Below are 16,538 nucleotides of genomic sequence, written 5' to 3'. Positions count from 1 at the left end.
TAGGTATAAGGTGTGTTCGGCAATATTTTCTATGGCATTATGGGGAATATTTTTGTGGAATATATTAACCCTCTAACGCTTCATTTAAGGGGGATCTTTTGGGTCTTCTTTCCAAGATTTACATTTTTTGGTCAATTCTCATTTAATCGAGGCAGGAATTGTTGTGATCTATTAATTTTGGGTATTGGGTGTGTTCCGTAATATTATTACTAATATTATGCTTAATATTTCTGTGGAACATATTAACCCTCTAGCGTATCATTTAAGACGACTTTACGGAACTTCTTTAAAATATTTCCCCTTTTGATTACTTGTTCTTCAATTATCAATGAATCTTCAAAGGGAATTCTTTTGTTGTGTACATTTTAGGTATAAGGTGTGTTCGGCAATATTATTACTAACATTATGGTGAATATTTTTGTGGACATAATTAACCCTGTAGCGTTTCAATTAATGGGGACCTTTTGGGTCTTCTGTCCACGATTTACATTTTTTGATCAATTCTCATTTAAACGAGACGGGAAATGTTGTGATCTATTAATTTTGGGTATTGGGTATGTTCCGCAATTTTATTACTAACATTATGGTGAATATTTTTGTAGACATAATTAACCCTGTAGCGTTTCATTTAAGGGGACCTTTTTGGGACTTCTTTAAATATTTTCCTGTTTTTTGTTCACTTTTTCTTCAATTATCAATGAATCTGCAAGGGAAATTCTTTTGTTGTGTACATTTTAGATATAAGGTGTGTTCGGCGATATTCCTACTAACATTAGGCTTAATATTTTTGTGGAACACATTAACCCTCTAGCCCTTCATAAAAGGGGACTTTTTGGGTCTTCTTTCCAAGTTTTCTTTTTTTTTAGACAATTCTCAATAAAGCGGGGCAGTAATTTTTGTGATCTATACATTTTTAGGTATTAGGTGTGTGATTTAAGGGTCCACTCCCCACAGAGCGGCATCTCTCATTATTCGGTATTTTGGGGATCTTTATATTTTTTAGGATTCTCATTTGAAAGAAAATCTTTTCTACCAAAAATTATCAATATAGGCTAATGTTTCGGGGTATATCCCATATAAGGGTACCCAAAAAAATATATATTCGGTATTTTGCGGAGCTTGGACACGTTTTTCAACCTAATCAGCTCTAATATGGTATTTTGGGTTCTCATTAGGTAATACATCTTCCTACCAAATATTATCAAAATTGGTTTAATTTTTAGAATAGCCCCCATATAAGGGTATTCCCAAATATTCGGTATTTTGGAGCTTTTGTTTACGTTTTTCCACCTAAACAGCAGCAATTTGGTTTTTTGGGTTCTCGTTGGGTAATACATCTGCCTACCAAAAATTATCAAAATTAATTCAATTTTTAGTATAGCCCCCATATAAGGGTACCCCCAAATATTCGGTATTTTGAAGGATTTTGACACATTATTCAACCAAATTGGCTATAATTTTATATATTTTTGATGATTTTGAGTCGAAAATTTAACTATCAAAAATGATCAGTAACGACCCATGATTTCGGAAAGTATATCCATATAATGGTACACCCACCTTATTCCGTATTTTGGGTGAATTTTTCAATAGGATTTTCTCTAATTTGTTTATTTCAGCTTCTAATGGGGTTTCAAATCTTCCCATCAATAAAAAAAAAATCAATATCGTTCCCCGTTCTGTTATAGCTCCCATATAACCGTACCGATTCATTTTCGGTATTTTAAAGGCTTTGACTGGATTTCCCCCCACCGACATGGCTGAAATTTGTTACAAAGGCTTCCTCAGGGCTTTCAAACATATTTATCGAAATTAGGCAATGTAGGTATCTGATTTAACATAAGATCCCAACCGATTTAAGGAAACCCCACCCATTCTCGATTTAAATTTTTCAAGATTTTCAATGGGCTGGGAAATCAATACCAATGCTTGTTAAGGTTTGTAACTTTGCACATATATATTTGAAGATTTAAAAGAGAAGAAAAATAATTTACAAAAAAATTTTGTTATTGTTTTGTTGTTGTTTTTTGTAATTAAAGAAAAGTCCTTATATTTGATGGCGGGCATGATAACTCCTCACTGGATCATCGGAATCCGAAAATTCCAACGGTGTTAGAAAGAATACATGTCTGGCTCTCGTATGAACTAGGATTATTGACTTCGCTCTAAAATTAAAAAAATGGTGGACCTTTGAAAAAATATTTTTGGAAAATCGCCGATTTTTTACCAAAAACCAAGTTAAAAAATAAGGAAGATCTTCACCGATTGGCTTTATCCTAGTTCATACGAGAGCTATACACTCCCAGAGAAACGTTGCAAAATTTGGAACCGATTGGATTATTAGTTTTTGAGTTATCGTGCCGCGTCATTCGCAAAAAAATGTTTAGAGAAAAACGCGTTTAAAGTTTGAGAAGCCCTTCAGCCGTCACTTGATGCTGACACAATAAATCGGATATATCTTCAAGAGTTCTTGAGATTTTCACTTGAAATTTTGTAGAGACATTCTTTAATCAGTGTAGATTCGAATTATATCAACAAAAATTTTGACCCCGAGAATGGGGGGGTTGGTCCCCTTAAGGCATATTGTGTAGAGCATAAAATGTTCAGCCTATCCGAACTAAATGACGTGTTTACAAGGTTTTCAATATATTTCCAAGGTCCATTAATTTATATACATATATTTTTTTACAAAATGTAATAAAGGTTTTCAAATGTGGCCAATTTCTTTGATTTTTTTATATCAACAGCCAATGAAAATTTTTAATTTTTTACATTTCTTTTAAGTATACTTACCTCAACCTTTTTTGAAAATACCTGAATTCCATAGTTGAATTTCTTTACTTGGCTTCCCCAATCTAAAACAAAACTGCAAGAAATTTGGATCTGAATTTGGTAAACCCCCTGGGCCAGAAGTGCATTATACCCCGCTGTAATTACTTTGATGGCATCAAAATATTCTTGAAAAAAATTCATCCTTTCTTATAAAATAAATAAAAATGGAAATATTTTGTTTCTTGAAAGTAGACTGAGAAAGTCAAAATAAATTGTCATATATTTATTTATTTTCAATATTCAATATTAGAAACATTAACAAATATATATTTATGCCGGTTTTGCTCTAATGAGCATTTCGGCATATTTATATGAATAATAATGAGTATTTTTGAAATGATACCATCCAATGCCATATGAATTTATATTCTTCTCATTTTTATATGGTCCAAACAGATGACTGCAAAGACAAATTACAAAAAAAAAATTAAAAACAAAACAATAATATGTAATCGAATATGATTGTTATACCTATAGTAAGTACTTCCAAACCACCAAGCCCCATTGTAATACTTGGCATTATTATAACTATCGTTATCATTATCCTCATCGAAGGTAGAAAACTTCTTACCATGGTGATACGCCAAGGAATCACCAGCAGTGCCACTGTATTTGCCTAGTACCTTGAGTCGATATTTCTCGGTTTCATTTCCGATTTTAAAGGAATCATAGTGAGCGTAACGTTCCTCGCCCTCCCAATCTCTTAAAATCACTTTAAGTTCGATGTTTGGAAAGGCTGTCGTCAATTCACGCAATCTGTCTAGGCCAATGAAGAATTCACCGTGAGGTGGATTACCGAAACCAAATTTATATTCCTTCCAACCTCGGTAAAAATCGACAGAGCCGTCCATGCGTCTGGCAATTGTTGTCCAATTTCGTAAAGTCTCAAGATATTTTCTGGAAAAAAATTGAAAACAAATTTTGCGTTATTAGAGTACGGCGTATGCATATCTGGCATATTCTTGAAATCATGATTATAAATGTTATACCCTTCACCACACTGTGGTACAGGCCATTATGTCTTTGTGCATATGTTTGTAACAGGCAAAAGGAAACGAGATAGACGCATGGTTCCTTTTGAGAATATACATAGAATCACTTTCTGAGTCGACTTATGCATGTCCGTCCGTCTGTCTGTCTATGTTAAATTGTAAACAAAGTACAGGTCGCATTTATGATCCGAATTGGATAAAATTTGGCATACATGACTTATTTGGCCCAAGGACGATTTAGATATAGCTCCCATATATATTTTCGTCCGATTTAATGTAAATGGTGTACCAAAGTCCCTATATATCTTGCGATTTGCACGAAATTTGGCACGACGTACTGAATTAGGCCTAGAATGATATGTGTTAAGTTTCCTGAAAATAGGTCCAGATTTAGATATAGCGCTCATATATATATATATTCGTCCGATTTAATGTGTATGGAATACCAAAGTCCCTATATATCATTCGATTTAGACGAAATTTGGCATAGCGTAATGAGTTAAGCCTAGAATGATGTGTGTTAAGTTTCCTGAAAATCGGCCCAGATTTAGATATAGCTCCCATATATATTTTCATCTGATTTAATGTATATGGTATGTCAAAGTCCCTATATATCATTCGATTTGCACGAAATTTGGGATAACGTAATGAGTTAAGCCTAGAATGATAGGTGTTAAGTTTCTTGAAAATTGGTCCAGATTTAAATATATCTCCCATATATATTTTCGTCCGATTTATTGTAAATGACGTCGTCCGATGTTACACAAAATTGACACAAATATTGCTAGAAGTTGGATATAAGCACCAAGGTGGGGCCAATCGGCACAAAATTGTGCACTACGTACTAAAGTTACTATAACGTAACGTGTGGCAAGTTTAGTTGAAATCGATTTAGATTCCGATATATATATATATATATATATATACCCTTTAAATTGATTTACGTAATTTTGTCTCTGGTCCTTCAAAAATTCGACGTCTGTTAGGATTCATCAAGTTAGATATACCCAAAGTGGTGAAGGGTCTCATATAGTCGGCCCGTCCGACTTTACTACTTTCCTTACTGGTTTTTTATTGAAAAATGGGCGAAAAAACAGACGAACAATTGAAACGAAAATGAGAAACAGAATAACCTCCCTGCCTTGCGAATTCTTCAATTGAAAGAGACGAGCAATAATTTCTGAATATTTCCCCGTTAACACCCTCTTGGAAAAGCGGGATCCTTTGACAATCTTCCAGGGCCAAGTTCTAGTCAAAATAACCATTTTTTGCCATTCGTATAAGATAATATCAAATACTACGTGCGCACAGACGGACGGACATACGTAAATCGACTCAAAAAACGATTCTCTGTATATATCCTCAAAGGTAACCATGGCTCCTAGTCGTTACCTTTTGCCTGCTACAGCGTGGTGAAGGGTACTCGAATAGAATCGGTAAAAATGTACGAAATTAAACTTGGATGAATACAAAGATGATAGACATGGATCGGCATAGCCGATTGATACGTGCTTGATTTGTTGTAAATTGTTTCATACATACATGCGGTCCCCGTTAACCCAGGACATGTAATCCACTAATGGTTTTATATACTTTTCGTGATCCTGTTGCCTGCGAAATAAAAAAAGGAATTGAATGGACGATGAAAATTGAGTTATTTCCCTTCTGAGAAACCGTTTAATTTGGTGTATCTCCCATATTGCATATATCGCGTACCTTTGGGTTAAATCATCAAGTCTGAAATAAAATAAAAAAGAGAGAAAACTCATTTATTCAAGAATTTTTGGTGGTGCAAAATTTCGTATTACATAAAATTTGGTACACCATATATATCGGACAAAAGCTATTTCTAAATCTGAACCGATTTCAACGAAGCTTGCCACAGATTAATTTATATTAACTTCAGTACGTTGGACAAATTGTGTGCCAGTCGGACAAACTATGGGTCTTAATATCGGAAGTAATTATATACGGGAGCTATATCTAAATCTGAACCGATTTTCACGAAACTTGGCACAAATCCTTCTAGACTCAATTTAGAAGGCTATGCCCAATTTCGTGCAAATCGTACGATATATAGGAACTTTGTTGCACCATTTACATAAAATCGGACGAAAATATATATGGGAGATATATCTAAATCTGAATTGATTTTTCCACATTTCAACAGGGTTCATCGTTGGGCCATATATGTGAGCTGTGCCAAATTTCATCTAAATCGGATTATAAATGCGACCTGTATTCTGTTTACAATTTAACATCTACAGACGGATGGACATGCATAAATCGACTCAGAAAGTGATTCCATGCATATTCTCAAAAGAAACCTTGGATCTATGTCGTTTCCTTTTGCCTGTTACAAACATATGCACAAAGACATACTACCCTGTACCACCGTGTGGTGAAGGGTATAACAATAGTTGGTCATGTTGGGCGCCATTTGTATAAATCAGCATTTTAAGGATTTGTATTTCTCTGCAGCATAGACATTTTCCTGTTTCGAATAGCTAAACATATTTTATGTTGGTTCTACAGGCGTGATATAATTTTTTGTTTCGTGTCATCAATGACAAATATCATGTTGGGCGCCATTTGTGTAAATCAATTTTCTCTAGAGCACAGTTATGCCAGTTTTCCAAGTGAGATATATAATTTGTTGCCATGCCCTGCAAAGTCTCCAATCGTAAGTGGCATACAACCTTTTCAGAATATATCCGCTTTAACTCACTCTTGGAAATGAGAGAAATTTTCCAGGGCAAAGTTCTAATCAAATAAATTATTTCTTTACCCTTCGTATAAGATAACCTCAATTACCACAAATAATCCAAGAAAAAAATGTCTAACTAATATCGGATTGAAGTCAGAGTCTTAATTAGCAACACCACTATTTGCCCGTCACTATTCGAAGTTTTATAATTGAAAAAGACTAGGTTCTGGTTATTTTTAATTAGCTCGAAATATTCACCTGAGACCTCCTTAGTTGTATATATCCACTTCCTGCCAAAAATTATTAAATGCCTGTACATTTTCTGGTATTGATTCCATATAAGGCTACCGAACAATTTTCAATATTTTGAAGTTTTTGGCTGAATTTTAGCATCGCTTTGGCTGTGATTTTGTATAAATAGTTCTTCAAGCCTGAATAGTCGTACACCTAGTGCCCCTAAACCCTTAAAGTACATTGTTCTCTTAAAATAGTTTTAATACATACCTCTCCATCAAGGTGACATTCATCGATGACATTTGCTGCTCCACTATTTTTGCCATGTTCCCTTCCAGTTCCTCTTGCCTGGAAATAAAACAAATATGATTAATCGTCAACATATTCGAATAAAATTTTGATATTGAATACTCAAATCACTTTAAGGATTGGATATTTTGGTTCCCGTATCGTTGGATTTTTTGAGAGTACGTTGGGTGGATGTGTTTCGATTTTTCGAACACCCTAATTGTTCTATGAAACTTTATAGCTGGGTAGAGTACCTTACCTTTTGGTCAAATCATCAATTCTGAAATAAAATAGGATAATAAAATCGAAATCTTTTAAAATTTAATTCATTATCAATTCGGTTCCAAATACTTACTTATGAGTCACATTCAGCAGATTGGTGTTTAGTTTATTTATTTCGCTATACATTCTAGTCATTTCGCTGCGCATTTCCTTCGTTTCACTGTTCATGTTCTTCGTCTCCACCAATAGGTTATTCACTTTTAGAAATAAATTCTTCCACAGAAACAGTTGATGTTCGTCTTCGTAGGGATTCTAAAATGTCGATTGTGAATTAAATTTTATTGAAATATTTCGAATTCTAGATTTTGGAATTATAATTACATAATATTTTTCAGTGGTAGTGGTGTCTTCGTCGGAGATGATAGTGGTGTTTTCGGGGATGGCTGTGCCGTCATTGGTGACCGTTGTGGTGTCGTTCTTGAGGAGGGTACTGACGGTGGGGCAACGATATTGTCATCTGCCTTATTCTCAGTTAATATTTGTAATATTATTAATACGAATAAAAGAGTTGATTTGATTTTCATTTTGACTATTCTATCCCAATCGAGGTTCTGATACGAACTGATGAGTTGTGGCAATTCGAACAACGCTTGTCGACTTCTTGGCAGGCTTATCAGAAACAAATATTCGACGAAAATAAAAGCAACACAATTTTGGGTTTTTTCATTGTTTTTTGTATTTTGTATACCCCCCACCAGAAGATAGTGTGTTAGTTTTCAAAATATTTCTTCAATGCACTAAAAATATTTTTAAGAGCATAGTCAAAGGGGTGGATTTAAAAACAAGAAAATGTGTCTCCAACACAGTCGACGATTTTTGTAAATTATTTTTTCTATTATTTTTTCAAAATATTTTTTAATGCCCTTCCCTTGTTCAAGGTTCTCTGGAAGGTGTTTTTTCTCCACCTAACAATAGGCGAGGTTTTTTAAAAATATTTTTCTCTATTTTACAATAGGCGACGATTTAAAAAAATGTATTTTTTAAAAATATGTTTTCTATGTGTTTAAATATTTTTTGAAGGACCCACCATATTGAAATATGTTAATAGCAACTCTTATGCAAATGTATGACGTTAGATTAGAACACATTCTAAGTTGTAGTAAATGTAAATATTTCTTCGTAGTCTCTAAGTTGGACTCCTGAAATGAAGTCGCATGTGCTCTATTCACCTGAGTTGCAGGCAAACTTCATTTCGGTGAGCAAAGTAGTCGACAGAGGATTGCAGTTCAATTTCGACAGAGATGGAGCAGTCATAAAAAGAGATGATGACAGCGTTGTTTTACGTGCGAAAAAAGAGACAATATGTTCGAAGTGTGCGAGAACAAAACCCAAGAGTTGTATGCAATAAACAACAACAACAGCACCACATGGCACAACAGGTATGGACATTTGAATTTTAACAGCTCGCATGAGTTATCCAATAAGAACATGATGAGGGCCATGCAGGTAGAGAAGGTGACTGATGTGAATTGCCGAACATGCATGATCAGCAAAATTCACACACTGCCGTTCCCTGAGTCGCAAACAAAATCGAATGAGTTGCTGGAACTTGTCCATAGCGATGTGTATGGGTCATTTAGGACGTGTTCGATTGCGGGCTCGAAGTACTTCGTTACTTTTATTGACAACAAGTCGAGACGGATGTTCATGTACTTCATGAAGAACAAGAGTGATGTTTTTACTGATAAATTTAAGTTATTCAAGGTAATGGTCGAGCGTCAAACATGTCGTAAAATAAAAGCAATAAGAACGGATAATGGCAAGGAATATGTAAACAACGAGTTCGACGCATTTTTGCAGAGAGAGTGTTTACAAAGGCAGTTGACGGTGCCATACACGCCACAACAAAACGGCGTAGCAGAGACGACTAACCGTACGATTGTTGAGATGGCAAGATCGATAATGCTCCATGCCAATGTTGAGCAGTGATTGTGGGCAGAGGCCATTAACACTGCAGTGTACATCAGAAACAGATGCTCTACAGAACAATTAAAAAATGAGACACCGTATTATGTGTGATATGGAAGTGAGCCGAGTGTCAAACACCTTAAAACGTTTGGGTGTATTCGAAGTTCGATGCAAAGGGGAATGAATACATAATTGGTTGGGTATTCAACAACAGCAAAATCATACCGATTGTATGATCCCAAGAAGAACAGAGTTTTTGAGGCGCGAGGTGTACTCTTCGACGAAAATAATTTTGACAGAAATGACGGCAAAAATGATCATGATGTATCAAGCAACGATCTATTTGTTTTTCCTTTTGTGGCTGAGGGGGAAACTCAAGAGGGTGTTTGTGTGGTTGACGACGATGTCAATGAACAAGAAAGAGGCGAACACGACGACAGTTTCAATACAGTAGATGCAGAAGAGGAAAACAGTTACATTGCCGTTGACAACAATGAAGAGATCGTTGAAGCAGAAAGTCAGAGTGATCGAGGTAGGCTGAAAATTACTAGAACGGGAAAGCCAGGTAGACCGAGAAAGGTATATAATACAGTAAACAGCTGATATGGTAGCGGATGTGATGACGAAAAATCTGCCGAAGGTGAAGCATTATAATTTTATCGAGCAAATTTTATCACACCAAAGGCTTGGATTTTTTTTAAATATTTTTTAAAGTCCAAAAAAATGCGTAGATTTTTTAAAATTAAATTTTCAAAACTTTTAAAAAGTCGAGAATTTTTTTTTAAATATTTGTTTTTGTCCTCCCATAGTGGAGGATTTTTTAAAAATATTTTTTCAAGGCTACAACAAAGGCATAGAGGATTTGTTTTTTAATTCGAATTTTCTTTATTGAATTTTTAAGATATTGAAAATATCAGCTAATTTGCTCGTCTCTCGGTACAGTGATGCTGGGGACAACATTCGGGATAGGGTTTTGATAAGTCCTCCGTTACGCTACAATTCAAATGGGGTGGAAATGCAACATCCGCGCAGCTATAAGGGCAAATTATATTATTTACATAATATATATATATATATAGACATTGTTTCGACCTACCCAACTCCGCCAATTGTCTGATTTTCATAACATATAATCTCTTGACAAACACCGGGCAAATAAAATTGCTCACCCACATGAACGGTAATGCCATTGAGCGTACAGGTATCCTTGGCAGCGGCTGAAAAAAAGTTCAGAAAATAAATTCGAAAAAAATATATATGTAATTCCGAAAAAAAATATTTACCATTAACCATGACTATAATCAAAGCAAAAAGTGTGAAAATAATTTTCATTTTTTTTCTATTATTTTGTTGGGTTAGTGTTTTTCTATAGACTGTTAAAAAATTATATTTTACACCAGACTATATATAGTTGTTTTTAGATGTGTTAAATTTAATAAAAACAAAACAATTTTGACAATTTCATAATACGTTATATGACCAATGAATGGTCAGATCAAAATTCATAGTTCAAAATCCATAGTTCAAAAACAAAAATTAAAAAAAAAATACTTCAAATTGAAATTTCATAATTTTCAGAACTACCAATATATCACGTACATAAAGAAAGCATTTCAAATACACTAGTATACAAATAACAAAAAAAAATAAATAACAACAATTTATGTATGCATTTCTTTCGTTTGTATAACAAAAAAATTAAAGAAATATTTTACATACTTAATTTCAACTCGATATTTTTGAGATACATATTATAGATAACCACTTCTTGTGTTCGGTGACCCCAAGTGACATTTTGTGGAGCATATTTTTTCCATTGACACCCTACCCCTCCAATGAAGTTTCCATTGAAATTTTTCCATCGATTTAAAAAATGTCCATTTATTTCCTTAGAAATAATTTCATAATATATACAACTTCGTATCGATATTTTTGCAGGATGTGTTAAAGCTACCGATTTCATGCGTTCAGCGACCCATAGTGAAATATGATGAAGAATATTTTTTCCCATTACACCCTTTTCCTCCAACGAAGTTTTCATTGAAATTTCGCCTTCGATTCGAAAAATTCACATTTATTTCCTTAGAAATAATTTCTACATTATATATCCAACTTCGAACAAATATTTTTGTGGGATTTATTATAGCTACCGATTTATTCTGTACGGCGACCCATATTCAAATTTTGTGGAGAACATTTTTTCCCTTTGCACCCTTCCCCTGCAACGAAGTTTTCATTGAAATTTCGCCTTCGATTTGAAAACTTCTCATTTATTTCCTTAGAAATAATTTCTACATTATATATCCAACTTCGAGCAAATATTTTTGTGGGATATGTTGAAGCTACCGATTTCTTGTGTTCGGCGATCCATAGTGAAATATGATGTAGAATATTTTCCCCTTTGCCCCCTTCCCCTGCAATGAAGTTTTCATTGAAATTTTGCCATCGATTTGAAAAATTCTCATTTATTTCCTTAGAAATAATTTTTACTTTATTAACGCAACTTCGAAGAAAAATTTTTGCAGGATGTGTTAAAGCTACCGATTTCTTGTGTTCGGTGACCCATATTGGAATTTATTGTAGAATATTTTTCCCTTTGCAACCTTCCCCTGCAATGAAATTTTCATTGAAATTTCGCCATCGATTTGAAAAGTTCACATTTATTTGCTTATAAATAATTTTTACATTATATATCCAACTTCGAACAAATATTTTTGTGGGATGTGTTGAAGCTATCGATTTCTTGTGTTCGGCGATCCATAGTGAAATATGATGTAGAATATTTTTTCCCTTTGCACCCTTCCCCTGCAATGAAGTTTTCATTGGAATTTTGCCATCGATTTGAAAAGTTCACATTTATTTGCTTATAAATAATTTTTACATTATATATCCAAATTCGAAAAAAAATTTTTGCGGGATTTATTATAGCTACCGATTTCATGTGTTCGGTGACCCATAGTGGAATTTAATGTAAAATATTTTTCCCATTGACACCCATCTTCTGCAATGAAGTTTTCATTGGAATTTTGCCATCGATTCGAAAAATTCTCATTTATTTCCTTAGAAATAATTAGTACATTATTAACCCAACTTCGAAGAAATATTTTTGCAGGATGTGTTAAAGCTACCGATTTTTTGTGTTCGATTACCCATAGTGAAATTTTGTGGAGAATATTTTTTCCCTTTACATCCTTCCCCTCCAATGAAGTTTTCATTGAAATTTTGACATCGATTCGAAAAATTCCCATTCATTTCAATGGAAATAATTTCCTCATTATATATCCAACTTAGAATCGATATTTCTATGGAATTTGTTATAGCTACCGATTTCTTCTGTTCGACGACCCATAGTGGAATTTAATGTAGAATATTTTTCCCATTGACACTCTTCCCCTCCAATGAAGTTTTCATTGGAATTTTCGCATCGATTTGAAAAAAAAACGTTATTTATTTCCAGGAAAATAATTTCTTCATTGTATATCTAACTTCGAACCGATACATTTGTAGGATGTATTAAATCCACCGATTTCTTGTGTTCGATGACCTATAGTGAAATTTTGTGGAGAATATTTTTTCCCTTTACACCCTTCCCCCTTAATGAAGTTTTAATTGAAAATTTTCCATCAATTCAAAACATTAACATTTATTTCAAAGAAAAAAATATTTCCATTTTGCTAAAATAAAATTTTCTTGTAGTCCAGTGTTATGCAAAAAAAATACATTTTTGGTGTGAATATAAATGAAAATTTATATCTATATAAATATTCTAATTTGTATACACGATTTATAGTTTATTTCGAATTGTTGGTGCCTTCAAACTAAAGAAAAATAATGAAATTTTCCCTAATTCTAGGATACATTTTTGCATATTACCTGCTAAGCCTGGTTAATGGTAATGGTTTTAACAAAAATTGGTATCATAGACAAAATTAACAAAAAATAAATGTGGTTCCATTTTTTTTAGTCGCGAGCACCACCTGTACCATTAATGGCATCACCATCAAGAGAGGCGAACAATATTTCTTGAAAGGAGTTTGTGAAAGAATTCATTGTTATGGCAAGGATAATGTTGGCGCTGTTGGGTATGTGAATATAATGGATAATTGAAATATATTTTTATTCCAATTAAAGAAAATTAATTTAATAAGAAAATATTAAATTTTTAATTTAAAAAAATTAAGTATATTTTTTATTTAAATAAATTTCTATTTTTTTCTATTTTCTTGCTTATTTTTTTAGTTGTGCCAGCGTTGCATTTCCACCACATTTAAAATGTACCGTTACACCTTATAATTTATCCAAACCTTATCCACAATGTTGTCCCCAATATCGCTGTTCGGATAAAAATTAAAACATGTTTTATTATTTATATTATATCACAATATATTATTCTAAATAAATAATTGATTAATATTTTATTATAATTTTCATGACTATAAATTAGAACTTTTCCAATAGATGACAAAAAATCAATGAAAACTTCATTGTATGGGGGGGGGTGTCAATGGAAAAAATATTCTGCATTAAATTCCACTATGGGTCGCCGAACACAAGAAATCGGTAGCTTCAACACATCCCACAAAAATATTTGTTCGAAGTTGGATATATAATATAGAAATTATTCCTAAGGAAATAAATTAGAATTTTTCAAATCGATGGCGAAAATTCAATGAAAACTTCATTGCAGGGGAAGGGTGTCAATGGAAAAACTATTCTGCATGAAATTCCACTATGGGTCACCGAACACAAGAAATCGGTGGCTTCGATACATCCCACAAAAATTTTTGTTCGAAGTTGCGTTAATAATGTAGAAATTATTTCTAAGGAAATAACTGAGAATTTTTCGAATTAATGGCAAAATTTCAATGAAAACGTCATTGCAGGGGAAGGATCTCAATGGAAAAAATATTCTACATAAAAATCCACTACTGGTCACCGAACACAAGAAATCGGTGGCTTCGATACATTCCACAAAAATTTTTGTTCGAAGTTGCGTTAATAATGTAGAAATTATTTCTAAGGAAATGAATGAGAATTTTTCGAATTGATGCCAAAATTTCAATGAAAACTTAGTTGGAGGGGAAGGGTGTCAATGGAAAAAATATTCTACACCATATTTCACTATGGGTCGCCGAACACAAGAAATCGGTAGCTTCAACACATCCCACAAAAATATTTGTTCAAAGTTGGATATATAATATAGAAATTATTCCTAAGGAAATGAATGAGGATTTTTCGAATTGATGGCAAAATTTCGATGAAAACGTCATTGCAGGGGAAGGGTGTCAATGGAAAAAATATTCTACATAAAAATCCACTATGGGTCACCGAACACAAGAAATCGGTAGCTTCGATACATCCCACAAAATTTTTTGTTCGAATTTGGGTTAATAATGTATAAATTATTTCTAAGGAAATGAATGAGAATTTTTAAAACTGATGGCGAAATTTCAATGAAAACTTCATTGCAGGGGAAGGGTGTCGATGAGAAAAATATTCTACATAAAAATCCACTATGCGTCACCAAACACAAGAAATCGGTAGCTTCAATACATCCCACAAAAATATTTGTTCGAAGTTGAATATATAATATAGAAATTATTCCTAAGGAAATAAATTAGAATTTTTCAAATCGATGGCGAAAATTCAATGAAAACTTCATTGCAGGGGAAGGGTGCCAATGGAAAAACTATTCTGCAAGAAATTCCACTATGGGTCGCCGAACACATGAAATCGGTAGCTTCGATACATCCCACAACATTTTTTGTTCGAATTTGGGTTAATAATGTATAAATTATTTCTAAGGAAATGAATGAGAATTTTTAAAACTGATGGCGAAATTTCAATGAAAACTTCATTGCAGGGGAAGGGTGTCGATGAGAAAAATATTCTACATAAAAATCCACTATGCGTCACCAAACACAAAAAATCGGTAGCTTCAACACATCCCACAAAAATATTTGTTCGAATTTGGATATATAATGTAGAAATTATTTCTAAGGAAATAAATGAGAATTTTTCGAATTGATTGCAAAATTTCAATAATAACTTCATTGGAGGGGAAGGGTGTCAATGGAGAAAATATTCTGCATTAAATTCCACTATGGGTCACCGAACACAAGAAATCGGTTGCTTCAACACATCCCACAAAAATATCGGTTCGATATTGGATACATAATGTATAAATTATTTCTATGGAAATAAATGAGAATTTTTCAAATCGATGGCAAAATTTCAATGAAAACTTCATTCGAGGGGAAGGGTGTCAATGGGAAAAATATTCTACATCATATTTCACTATAGGTCTCCGAACATACGAAATCGGTAGTTATAAAAATTTCCCTATAAATATCTGTTCGAAGTTACCTATATAACGAATAAATTATTTCCATTCGAATGAAGAGGTATTTTTCGAGTTGATGGCAAAATTTTAGGGAAAACTTTATTGGAGGGGAAGGGTGTCAATGGAAAAAATATTCTGCACTAAATTCCACTATGGGTCGCCGAACACAAGAAATCGGTAGCTATTGGAATTCCCATATAAATATCGGTTCGAATTTGGGTTTATAATGTATAAATTATTTCTAAGGAAATAAATCAAGAATTTTTCAAATCGATGCCGAAAATTCAATGAAAACTTCATTGCAGGGTAAGGATGCAAAGGGAAACCAGTAAGGAAAGTAGTAAAGTCGGACTGGGCCGACTATATGATACCCTTCACCACTTTGGGAATATTCTACATATCTATCTTTACAGATGTCGTCTTTTCGAAGGAACATTGACATGAAATTGAACGAACTTAAAAATGCGATCTTTATATATAAGTAAACACACTAACATCAATCCTTACACATGCCATTCTGCTATGCCATGCCATTCTAGCTCTGGGTCTTTAGTACACCATTTACTTAAAATCGGACGAAAGTATATATAACTTTGGAGACCCATTTACCTTAAATCGGACGAAAATATATATGGGAGCTATATGTAAATCTGATCCGATTTCCTCGAAACTTGACACACATCATTCTTGACCTAATTCAGGACTTTATGCCAAATTTCGTGCAAATCGAAAGATATATAGGGACATTGGAGACCGATTTACCTTAAATCGGACGAAAATATATATGGAAGCTATATATAAATCTGAACCGATTTTCAGGAAACTTAACACACATCATTCTAGACCTAATTTGTTACGCTGTGCCAAATTTCGTGCTGAAATCGACTCAAAAAGTGATTCTATGCATATCCAAAAATTTGGGGGTACCGTTATATGGGGACTACCAGAAAAA

At 33.4% G+C, this 16,538-nt stretch overlaps 1 protein-coding gene across 1 annotated transcript; it reads right to left on the bottom strand.

Annotated features, from left to right (window-relative positions):
* Positions 1–3,102: 3,102 nt before the first annotated feature.
* On the bottom strand, positions 3,103–9,299 carry LOC133338507 (angiopoietin-1-like). Its single transcript, XM_061546675.1, has 9 exons — positions 9,208–9,299; positions 7,657–7,765; positions 7,409–7,587; positions 7,313–7,333; positions 7,036–7,113; positions 5,541–5,561; positions 5,367–5,435; positions 3,304–3,729; positions 3,103–3,232 (listed from the first exon to the last, which is right to left on the bottom strand). Exons 1-9 carry the CDS (start codon positions 9,297–9,299, stop codon positions 3,103–3,105), a joined length of 1,125 nt encoding a protein of 374 aa, XP_061402659.1.
* Positions 9,300–16,538: the final 7,239 nt, after the last annotated feature.

Source organism: Musca vetustissima, unplaced genomic scaffold (assembly GCF_032173495.1).
Source record: "Musca vetustissima isolate MV318-11 ecotype Yass unplaced genomic scaffold, APGP_CSIRO_Mvet_v1 utg15782, whole genome shotgun sequence".
In the NCBI taxonomy this organism is placed as follows: Eukaryota; Metazoa; Arthropoda; class Insecta; order Diptera; family Muscidae; genus Musca; species Musca vetustissima.
This window is presented reverse-complemented; position numbering and strand designations above follow the sequence as displayed.